General features: G+C 44.2%; 1 protein-coding gene across 2 annotated transcripts in view; it reads right to left on the bottom strand.

Moving 5' to 3' along the window:
• DCP2 (decapping mRNA 2) overlaps window positions 1-12,345 on the bottom strand; it is a 40,284-nt gene that overhangs the window by 11,945 nt on the left and 15,994 nt on the right. For both annotated transcript variants that reach the window (XM_053295133.1, XM_053295132.1), the window contains exons 4-6: window positions 4,437-4,589; window positions 3,423-3,535; window positions 3,189-3,296 (exon numbers count right to left, since the gene is read on the bottom strand). In XM_053295133.1, coding sequence (XP_053151108.1) covers window positions 3,189-3,296; window positions 3,423-3,535; window positions 4,437-4,589 — 374 coding nt within the window. The remainder of the gene's footprint in view (window positions 1-3,188; window positions 3,297-3,422; window positions 3,536-4,436; window positions 4,590-12,345) is intronic.

Below are 12,345 nucleotides of genomic sequence, written 5' to 3'. Positions count from 1 at the left end.
TTGCAAACACTGAGATGGCGGAAGAGGCTTTGAGAGAGTAGGTCAAAGTTTCATGGGACTTTCTCAGTGAATAATCACTTTTTCCATCCTCAGGGGATTTGAAGCATTCCTCACTGTCCTTGGCTAGGACTGTCCCCGAAACCAGGGATACCACTGGTCTGTCGATTAGAGGGACAGTCAACGGGTCCTGCATATCTTGAGGTAAGCTATAGAACCTTTTGGGAAGGGCGCCAGGCACCTTAGATGGAAGTAGGATTCTGCCATTCTTCTCTAACCATTTCTTTGAACAGAGCTGGAAAAGCAATACAGGTTTAGTACGAGAAGAGGATGTGGGAAACATTTCCAACACAGTTGGCTGAGCATTATCTGTAGTCTCTGGATTGGTTTGGAGGCTTTTGCAAGCTTTGTTTAAGGGAATTTCAAAATCTTCATGTTTAAACAACTTTGGTGGAGGGCTGGGTTCATCCGGGTTCTCGTCTGAGGACCATTCGCCTTCCTCCCTGTTAACAGGATCTGATCTAGAATCAGGATCTGAGTGGGAAGATTGCAGTCTAACTGGTAAGTGGTGAATTGGCAGATTTCCAATGGGAGGCTCCTGGGGGGGCCTGATTTGTAGGGAGAGGCAGCTGAGGAGTGGGGAGGAACCCAAGATGGCGGATCTCCCTGGCCACGAGTTCTCTGGCCCATCTAGAGAGATCAGCTGGCAAGCGCTCGCCATGGAGAAAAGGTGGGAGTAGGGACAAATCAGGAGAGTTCCGGGCCTCCGGCTCCAACAGTGGCAAAATAGGTACAGGGGAGGAGCGCATTGCGTCCAGATTACTTACCAGTGGCGCCCAAGGTGGTAGTGCCAGGAGAAGCAGCTCCAATGGAGTTTCTGCCTGAGAAGAGTGCATTGGAGACCCAGTGGGCCATTTGCGTGGAAGCGGAGGCATCTTAGGTGGCTCCACATTCTCCTGCTTCTGACGCGGGGAGGTTGATTCCTCAATTGGACAGGGTATCGAACCTGTTGGGCTTATGGGCTCAAGGTGAACTGGTGGCAAGGTTTCCACGTGGTGCACCAGCACCCTGACAGGGACTGGTGAGCGGTGAGGAGCTATTGTCAGGTAAGATCTGAGTAGCTCTAGCCGTTGACTGTTGCGCCCACATACAGGTGAAACTCGAAAAATTAGAATATCATGCAAAAGTTCATTAATTTCAGTAATGCAAATTAAAAGGTGAAACTGATATATGATAGACTCATTACATGCAAAGCAGGATAAGTCAAGCCTTAATTTGTTATAATTGTGATGATCATGGCGTACAGCTCATGAGAACCCCAAATCCACAATCCCAGAAAATTAGAATATTGTGAAAAGGTTCAACAGTCTAGGCTCCAGGTGTCCCACTCCAATCAGCTAATCAATCCATAACACCTGCAAAGGGTTCCTGAGCCTTTAAATGGTCTCTCAGTCTGGTTCATTAGGAATCACAATCATGGGAAAGACTGCTGACTTGACAGTTGTGCAGAAAACCATCATTGACACCCTCCATAAGGAGGGAAAGCCTCAAAAGGTAATTGCAAAAGAAGTTGGATGTTCCCAAAGTGCTGTATCAAAGCACATTAATAGAAAGTTATGTGGAAGGGGAAAGTGTGGAAGAAAAAGGTGCACAAGCAGCAGGGATGACCGCAGCCTGGAGAGGATTGTCAGGAAAAGGCCATTCAAAAGTGTTGGGGACTTTCACAAGGAGTGGACTGAGGCTGGAGTTAGTGCATCAAGAGCCACCACACACAGACGGATCCTGGACATGGGCTTCAAATGTCGTATTCCTCTTGTCAAGCCGCTCCTGAACAACAAACAACGTCAGAAGCGTCTTACCTGGGCTCAAGAAAAAAAGAACTGGTCTGTTGCTCAGTGGTCCAAAGTCCTCTTTTCTGATGAGAGCAACTTTTGCATCTCATTTGGAAACCAAGGACCCAGAGTTTGGAGGAAGAATGGAGAGGCACACAATGCAAGATGCTTGAAGTCCAGTGTGAAGTTTCCACAGTCTGTGTTGATTTGGGGAGCCATGTCATCTGCTGGTGTTGGTCCACTGTGCTTCATTAAGTCCAGGGTCAACGCAGCCGTCTATCAGGAGATTTTGGAGCACTTCATGCTGCCTTCCGCAGACGAGCTGTATGGGGATGCTGACTTCATTTTCCAGCAGGACTTGGCACCTGCCCACACTGCCAAAAGTACCAAAACCTGGTTCAGTGACCATGGGATTACTGTGCTTGATTGGCCAGCAAACTCGCCTGACCTGAACCCCATAGAGAATCTATGGGGCATTGCCAAGAGAAGGATGAGAGACATGAGACCAAACAATGCAGAAGAGCTGAAGGCCGCATCCTGGTCTTCCATAAGACCTCAGCACTGCCACAGGCTGATAGCATCCATGCCACGCCGCACTGAGGCAGTAATTGCTGCAAAAGGGGCCCAAACCAAGTACTGAATACATATGCATGCTTATACTTTTCAGAGGTCCGATATTGTTCTATTTACAATCCTTGTTTTATTGGTTCCATATAATATTTTAATTTTCTGGGATTGTGGATTTGGGGTTCTCATGAGCTGTACGCCATGATCATCACAATTATAACAAATTAAGGCTTGACTTATCTCGCTTTGCATGTAATGCGTCTATCTCATATATTAGTTTCACCTTTTAATTTGCATTACTGAAATTAATGAACTTTTGCATGATATTCTAATTTTTCGAGTTTCACCTGTAGATGAAGAGCCCGCCCTGGAAGCCAGCGAGCAGCGGCGCCTGTGCCTTGCTGGGCTAGCAAGAGGAAGGTCTTCCTTGGAGATCTGACCTTCATAACTGGCCAGGGCTTCCTTATTCTCCCGGCCGCACCACCCCCCACAGGCCTCACAAATTTCACGAGACTCAAGTGTGGGATTTGGACCTCTCATTACCAAATCTGATATCTGCCCTAGTTTACCTTTTATCTAAAGTAATAGTCTCCCAATTCTGCATCACTCCAGAAGTATTTTGGTTCCCCAATGTGTGCGATCAGGACAATGCCCGAGTGCCCTATTTCCAGACACCAGACCAAATTAATATTTCAGGTACCTAAAACAAGTATTATTTATTGTATTATTATAACAATATTTTGCTATTTATATAAGTTTTTGGCAGGTGCCGAAACTGGTCTAGTTAGTTACCTCGGTTTTTCTATACTGGGTTTCGGTGGTGTGCTACTGGTAGATGAGAATCCATTGTCACTATCTGAGGAATCTCCATACCGTCGAGAAAGCCAGTCTCTCAGTGGTCTGCAAATAAATTAGTACTGATTCAGCAATACTGAACTGCTTGGAGGATTTAGAATACAACAAATGTTTCCTCAACAGAGAAGTGAAATGCAAAGGATTAGGTTTTGGTCTCATCCTTGAACGCACCTGATGAAGGGAATGGCCATAAAAAACTTGTTAGGTGCCAAACCTAGCTTGGACTTTGGGGTCATGTCATTTCTATGGCAAGGTAATTTGTCAATTGAGAACCATTCAATGTTCTGAAACACAGAAGAGAGATTTCTTAATACTTGACAAAATATAATTGAAGTGATTAATAATCTGAAATAATTTCTTAGGAAACAAAGCATGTGTATGAAGTACTTTGCCATCATCACAAAATCACTTTTAAGTTATGCATGTTAAGCAACCACCTATAACCAGAAACTCTAGGACTGCAAACACCCTCAGAAGTTATGTCTGAAGACAATTCCAGTTTCTTCAGCATGTTCCTACTAGTTTAACCTGCAGATGACCTATAACATGCATGTCCCCTTGTACCTCCCCTCTGTTCACTTCCTGCTTGCAAATTGTGCAGTTGCCAAAGAATACAAGTTCTGTAAAGCCCTCCACACACAGAGAGGTGAAAATCCAAATAAGCAGCTGCCAAAGGCAATGGGCTCACACCCTGATGCTGCCCTTACAAAAGGACATGGCTCTAGTGCAAGGCTCTTGCACCAACTAATTGCACTATGTCTGGAGTTGTGTTCCGGACTATCATTTGCTTGTGCAGCAACATGCACAACCAGCGACACGCGTCTCAGTTGTTTTCCCGGGGACTTTTGCACCATAGCATCATTATGAAAATCCCCAGGATTTCACACAGCTACATGATCTTCCTGCACCAGCGCAACTTTGTTCATTGCACAAGCACAGCGTTAGACAGTATGTCAGCCATAAATAGGATAAAGCAGGATATAAAAGGAATGTGTCCTTTATGGGAAATCCTATACACGGAGCTTTTAGTGCTCTACAGAACAGAAATACAGCACACCTACAAACTCTAGGAAGAGAAGATGTTATCAGCATGCCTTATGGCTTTTGGGCACTAGTTTAACATTATACAGATCAATAATTTGAGAATTCAAGCAGAATCCACACACTTAAGAACCAATTACTTACCCGAATTTCTCTCCTTGTTTTGGGATTAAACTTTGTGTCCTTTGGAATTCCTGGAATGATGTACAAGCGTGCAAGCTGATCATTGATTCGTAATTCAATATAGTCATCTTTATTGATACTATCTTTTATATCAAAACCAGTTTCTTCAAATACCTAAAAATATATAGATCGGATTAAAAACCAGGTAACATTTTAGGTGCTATATAATGGATGTTCTACATTCTAGCTCAAATGAATGATAAATCTGAGTATTTACTATTTACAGGCACAAGCTCTTTGCTACAAATGGCTTGGGTTACCCTCTTTGGAGGCCCTCCACCAGGTGCCTCTGCAAAATGAGGTGAGGCGGGTGGCTACCAGGGAGAGAGGCTTTGCATTGGTTGCACCCTATTTATGGAACGGCCTCCCCAGCAAGTTTCGCCTGGCTTCATCACTTTGTTTTTAGACGCCAGGTAAAGATCTTTTTGTTAACCCAGGTCTTTTAAATTCTGATTTTCAGATTTGACCTGATTTTTAACTAATTTTAAAATGAGTTTTAAAGCTGCTTTGTATTGTATTTTGTATTTTCTTTTCACCTTATCTTGTCTGTTATGATTTAATGTGTTGTGTTTTTATTATGTTTTAATCTTTTGTGAGACGGCCAGAGAACAATTTGTTATGGGGAAGCTAACAAATAAAGTTGTTTGTTTATTATAATTATATTTGTACAAAACATGCATTTCTATTTTTAAAAATCCACACATATTCAGAAGACAGGAAAACACCCACGAGGTACCAAGCAAATTCAATAAACCCTCAATCACAAGCCGAGACGTGCTTTTCCTTCTTTGCAACACAGTGTTGAGCAAAATTGGCTTAACTCCAGAGTTTGGGTGTTTGGAGAGACACCCCCCAGCGCCCCACAGACAGACAGAAAAACACCTTTGCCCCATGGCTGTGTTGCATAGGGGTGGGGAGTGATTATAAAATGCCCACAATTCCTTTCAATGCACCCAATTCTGAGGAGAAGGGGAAGGGACAGAGAAGAGGCATTTGCCAAGGAAGACCCTGCAGGTCGAGTAGAAGCAGCCATGAAGGGAAGCAGGTATACCTCATGTGAATATCCTGAAACTACTCCCACTGAAAGCAGAGAACACTTTTTCAATTCCTGCTTATAGTTTTGCAATACAAGACACAGTTTAGAGAAGTTAGATACTTCTAGTTACTGATAATCTGCAATGATGCTAGACATCAGCTGTTTTCAAACTCTGTTTCAGGGAATCCAGAGAGTCCTGAAGGCAGTTCCTTACGAAGGTCAGTAAAGACAAAAGCACTTCCTTGTAAGAACAGGTTGCTCACCTGTAACTGACAATCTGTAAGTGATCTCTTAACATTCATAAGCCTGGGTTCTTTGCCTGCACAGGCGGAATTTCCAAGCTCCTTGTGGTGCTCACGCTCCTTCTCTCACACACTTTGTGCACCGTTCATTTGGCAATTAGAACACCACTTCTTCAGTTCCTGGATAACTGCCTTTAAATTATGATCATGCCAAAGGTTCTTGTAATAGGTAAAGGCGGTGGGGGGGGGGGTTGTTTTACCTTCAGCTTACTGCTGTGGGGAGGATCCTATGAATGTCAATGGATCACTTACATATCATCTCTTATAGGTGAGCAACCTGTTTATCTGTAGAGTGATCCATTGTCATTAATAAGCCTGGGTGTTTTGCGAGCTTTTCCAGGAGGAGGGCACAGTAAGGTATTGTAAGATCCTCTTTAAGACACTCCTCCCAAAATTTGCCTCTGCAGTTGAGCGAAGATCAATAGCAAAGTGCCTTACAAATGGCAACTCTGACAACCAAGTGGCTGCCTTACAAATATCTTCCATTTGGATGCCAGGAAATATGTGCTGCTGACATAGCATAAGTCCGGGGGGAACTGGCTCTTATGGTATGTAGAAGTTCTATATTTTGTACCTTGTAAGCTAGTGAAATAACCAGCCGTTGGGAAAGACATCTAGAGACAGAGTGGCCTTTTGCTTTACCCTTACAGGCTACAAAGAATTGTTTGCATTTATGGAAGTCCTTAGTTCTTTTTAAGAAAAACAGGAGTGATCTCCTCACATCCAAGGCAGGCAAAGATTTTTCGAAAGGTGTGGTTTGGTTTCTAAAGAAAGAGGGCAGTACTATACTTCCTGATTCAGGTGGAAATCTGAAGTTACTTTTGTTGCTAGAACAGCCTGTTTGGGAGCTACAAACAGTACCCCACTATGATTTGGAACTGCAAAATTGCAGTCTCCATCTTGTGAACTCTGCACATGCTCATATTTGGCAAGCTCTCAAGTTGGTCGCTTAGCATGAGCAAACATGTGGTAACTGTTACCCAATGTCAGTATAACAAGCAACTGCAAGTTATGACCCTATGGCCCCTCTCTATTCAAAGTAAGAATCCAGCTGAGCAGACATGAGTTAAGGAGAAAGACTATTTCTCAAGAGAATGGTAAAACTCCCTCTTTTGGCATAAAGGATTAGTTTTACTAATCGTCTTCGCAGGAATTCAAGTAAGGCTGAGTACTCCCACCCCACTAACGCTGCGCTAATCTTCTGGCACAGACCAGCAGGAATGGTTGTTTCAAAAGAATTTTTATCTCCCCACCTGGAAGGTCTTCCTGGTGTGCTAGATAAGCCGTGAGCTTGCCCACTCACTCTAGCCCATATAGGTTGTCCAAACTATTTCACTTCATTGAGGTCATACCTACCGGTAATCAAACCAAGCAATATGAATTCTTTTGTCAATCATGGATGTCAGCCCCCAAAACAAGGAGGTATGACCCGTGGATGGCCCAAAGGCATGATTTTGTCTATTTCTAGCCTGAACACCAACAAATGTTGAGTGGGTGTGTGTACCTTAGCTACAGCAATACCATCAGCTACAGCTTTTGCTCCAGCCTTTATTCCAGCTCGGATCCCAGCCTCTGGTTTGGACTTGACTCCAGACCCAAACTGTGCACCACACCTGGCTGCACTAGTGAATTGGACCATACCGACCCGACCACCTCTGGACTTTTCTTGGAACCAGACGCTACCCTGGTTCCCTAGCTTGCAAGTGGCAGCTTTCCTCTCATTTTTCCGGCCTTGTCCTTGCAAGGAGATCCACCAATGCACTGACCAACACAATAGGTATTGGATTAGGTATTACTAACTGCCTGTTCCCCCAACTCTCCTCGCCCCCTTCTCTTTTCTCTTTAAGTCCAAAGCTGCTCTTCAGACCATTTCTCTTGCCAGCCCCAAACTGATTCTGTAATAATTCAAGCCTTAAGCCAAGATGCCTCTACGTGAGATTCCAAATCAGCATTATTAGTAATATTTTATTGCCTTCTTGATCCATTTTTCTCTACCCCTAAATAAATCTGATTGTACCATATCTCTATCATTATTTCCAGACCAAAACTTTGCACAAATTGATACTGTAACAGACTGTTCACTATAGTCTCACTAATTCTCCACACAAGCCCAAAAATAGTCTCAGGGCATTCTGCCACCACTCTAGAACAGTTCTGTTAACACTTTGGGCCAGAAGAGAGGATCCATCTGCATGAGCATCTTGTCAGGGTAGAATCTAGTATATGGTTTATCCATTCTTAGAGCTGTTATCTCATTAACTCTTTTTGCCATGGTTATGGACACTAGAAAAGTTTTTCAGAGCCGATTCTCCACACAGTCAGCTTCAGAGTCTTTATACTGGGAGGTAATCTCCCCCCCCCCCCGCCCTGCGACAGTATATCTGGACATTGTGGCAGACACCAGTATCTGTATTTCAACTGAGTAGAAGCGAAAACCATGGTTGGCATGGCCACCTGGAGGCCAGTAGAATACAGGTGGTGTTTTCTTGGAGAACCTTGGCTACTACCCTGCCCAGCCGTGGATATGGAGGATATAAGTAGAGAAGTCAATTTCTTCAATGTTGCTGGAACATATCCCCCTTAAAGTCTTTTGCCTGACCTGCTCTGGAGCAGTATTTTGGGCACTTCTGTTCTGCTCTGTTGTAAATAAATCCAATGAAGGAGTCCCAAGTGTTGAACACTTTGGCTATGTCTTTCAGATGGATCTCTCATTCGTGGTGCTTCGAGCCCACTGTTGCCCTGCTCAAATCATCCGCTGGAGTATTCTCTGTCCCTTTTCTATGATGAGCAATGGACCATTTCCATCTCTGGATACTGAGTGCACCGAGGGAATGGGAGACTGTCCTGCCTTGCCTGTTCAAGTAGGCAATGGCTATGGTATTGTTGAGCTATCTGCACTACTTTCCCCTGTAGTCGTGGGAGGAAAGATCTTACAGCCTGAATACAGCTAACAATTCCAGGAAGTTTATGCAAAGCTGTCTGTTGCACTGTCCATATACTTTGTGCCTGACACTTCCCAAAGTGTGATGGTATCCCATGCATCGGTGGTGACCCATGTAGAATGAGAGAGAACATGGAATGGAACTCCCTCCTGCAGGTTTTTGACTATAGTCCACCCTTTTAGTGATTTTAGGACTGGGATGGGAATTTGATGGTTCATCTGCTGGCCGTTTATGCTGGGCCTGAACACCGAGAGAAACCACATTTGGAGCGGGTGCATCTTCAGACAAGCATATTGTACTATAGCATTACAAGAGGCCATTAGCCCCAATACCCTCTGAATGTAATGTGCTCTTTGTGTTGGTTTGCTCCAGAAACTCTCTACCAATGTTATCAGTTGGCCATGTTCTTCTTGTAAGTACGCCCTTTTTGTTTGTGTACTCAGGACAGCTCCAATGTAAGTTATCCTCTTTACAGGATCCAAGTGATTTTTTCCAATTCACCTAGATCCCCAGGTCCTTGAGAAGTCACAATATACACGATATCTGAGAAAGTAAGTAGTCTCTGTCTTGTGCTGCAATAAGCCAACTGTCAAGTAAGAAAATATCTTTGTGCCCTGTGTTCTCAGATGTGCAATGACTGTACTCCTGCATTTTGTAAGAACTCTGGGTGCGGCTGACAATCCAAATGGGAGTACCTCGTACTGGTACACTGCAATTCCTACGGTGAATCTTAAATACATTCTGTGATCCTCTTGTACGCCTATATGGAAGTATGCGTCCTTCAAATCCAACGCTGCAAGCTATTCCTCCTTGTAAAGGAGTGGCAGGATACTTTGCAATGTTATGTTTAGCTTCCTGGTATAGACATACCTGTTGAGCCATCTCAAGTCCATTATGAGACAGATTCCACCATCCAGTTTCAGAATTTGGAAATAATGAGAGTAGAAACCTTCTTTCAGATATGTCCAACATACAGGGACAATTGCACCTTTTCCCAACAACACTTCCTCCAGTAAAACAGATGTTGCTTGCGTGTATCTTATGACTGTATAAAACTGGCAGGGTCTTGAACTCTATTGCGTAACCCATATTGACTATGCATAAGACCCACTTGTCTGGTGTTATGTTTTGCCATACAGGTGCATAGTGTGCTAGTTTTATGGAAGTGGAGGTCAGTGTTGGAACCAATGGACTGGCCGGAGCATCAAAGATGCTGTTTATTGGGATCCTTCTGCTTATTACAAGAACCCTGTTGTTGTTTAGACTTTTGTCCATAACCTCTGTGCTGCTATTAACTATAGGGTTTCGGAAATCTCTGTGGACTTGAAGGCTTGCTTTTGGCAACCATAAGGTCTATACTAGGATGCTGAATAAGACTGAGCAGCTGTAGATGTGAAAGACTTTGCAGCACTGTTCCCTCTAAGGTGTGCGCACGCTCACAAATTTTCTGAGGTCCACTCAGTTAATTTTAGATCCCGCTCAGATTGAATTAGGAAGGTCCCATTCTGAATGCATGTGCACACACACAGTGCCTTGATACTGCTGCCCAGAACAAAACTCATTCCATACAGAGATGAAAAAAATTAGAGGGACTACTGCTTTACAGTATAATTTGATTTCTTTAATCTTCCCATTGTACTGTTGGTCTCTTCACTGAAGAGGCCCTTGCCATCAAAAGGTATCCCTTCAATTTTGTCTTTCATCTCATTCTGCAGATTTGCCAAACAGAGCCATAGATACTGGGTGTGGACATAGCACTAGACTCCATCTCTACTAGATGGAACACAAGAAGCTGCCATATACTGAGTCAGACCATGGATCCATCTAGCTCAGTATTGCCTACCCAGACTGGCAGTGGCTTCTCCAAGGTTGCAGGCAGGAATGTCTCTCAGCCCTCTCTTGGAGAAGCCAGGGAAGAAACTTGGAACCTAGATGCTCTTCCCAGAGTGGCTCCATCCCCTAGGGAATATCTTAACAGTGCTCACACACCAAGTCTCCCATTCATATGCAACCAGGGTGGACCCTGCTTAGCTAAGGGGACAAGTCATGCTTACTAGCACAAGACCAGCTCTCCTTCCACTGACGTTTAGCAGTACTTAAAAGCTGTCATGTAATGCTTGCGGATTTTGCAAAGCTATCTGCAAATCATTTCCTGAAATCTTCATCTGTTAGTGATTCTGCATCCTGCAATAATTTCTCCCACAAAGAGTGATGGTATTTTGGCAGACAGGCAACATAGTTAACCATTTTGATGGATAAGCATGCTGTTGAATTAACTTTCCTTCCCATGACATCAATTTTTCATCCCTCTTTGTCAACTAGAGTTGTTTGACAGTGACTGGACTCAGAAGAGGTTGCACAATCGATCACTAAGGAATTAGAAGTCAGATGCTTAACTAAGAAGGAGCATTCCTCCCCCTGAACATGATAAAGTCTCTCCAGTCTCTTCAAAAGCTGGTGTTGAGGCCTGGAGCACTTCCCAAGCAGATTGTACGGTTTTGGATATTACAGACAGCACTGCCCATGCAGATTGGGAAGTAGCCATGAAATTATACACAGGGTCTTTCACTTCTGTAGTTTGTCGTTTATTTTTGAGACCCAAGGCCTCAGCCATTTCTGTTATTTATATGCGATACGCTTTCAATTCTTCAGTAGGATATATGGACAGCGTAGGCCGTACATTTCCCTCTTGCGAGGGATCCGAAGGGTGTTTAGTACCCCAGACTCAGCGTTTGTGAAGAAGCTGTTAAGATCGTAGAGGTAAGTGTGACCACTTCAGCGGGACATGTCTGTGCAGTAGCGGACAAGCACTGGCACTGAAGCAGACTGTGATGAACTAATGTTGCTGCTGGTGTCCAAGCTGAGATGGTATGTAGGAAGTTGCTCTGAGTCAAGGAAGAGGAGCCTGCCATTGAAGCTGGGGCTCTAAAGCAGGCCTGCTCTAATTCAGCCCTCCTGCAGATGTTGGCCTACAAATCCCATAATCCCTGGCTACTGGCCACTATGGCTGGGGATTATGGGAGTTGCAGTCCAAAAAGAGCTGGGGGGGGGCAAAGTAGAGCAGGCCTGCTCTAAAGAAAGGGGCTCTGTGTAATGTTTGGGAAGCCTCCTGATTTATAGATTGGAAATGCATGTGTCTCATTCTCTCTATAGAGGAAACCTGCTGTGTCTTCCACAAGTGGCATTCCTCTTAGTCATATGGGAGTCCCAGGGATGTTGTGCAGTGGTACTCCCCTATGATTTTCCCAACCTCTATGTGCCATAGGACCATGGGAGCAGTCATACCTTACTGGTGACGTCCAATGCCCAAAGCATTTACAGCAAGACATAACTTGGGAGTATTTCCTCCGTGCATTGCCTTCTTGAATCTCACTTCTAGCTTGAGTGATTGGTCTAGGAGGTTAAAACCTCCTCCAAATTAGGTTCCACATCCAGTCCTTGACTGAGAAAGGCTTTAAATGTGGAGGCTGATGGAGTGCTTTGCATCAAATTAGAGGGACATCGGGGATTTTGTTTCCACTGGGTCAAAGTGCCTTCTAGCCCATGCACCTCATCGATCTAGAGATCAATAATCGACCCCAAAGGAGATA

Source organism: Hemicordylus capensis, chromosome 2 (genome assembly GCF_027244095.1).
Source record: "Hemicordylus capensis ecotype Gifberg chromosome 2, rHemCap1.1.pri, whole genome shotgun sequence".
NCBI classification, from domain to species: domain Eukaryota; kingdom Metazoa; phylum Chordata; class Lepidosauria; order Squamata; family Cordylidae; genus Hemicordylus; species Hemicordylus capensis.
The sequence above is the reverse complement of the archived record's forward strand: the minus strand, read 5'-3'. Positions and strand labels throughout refer to the sequence as shown.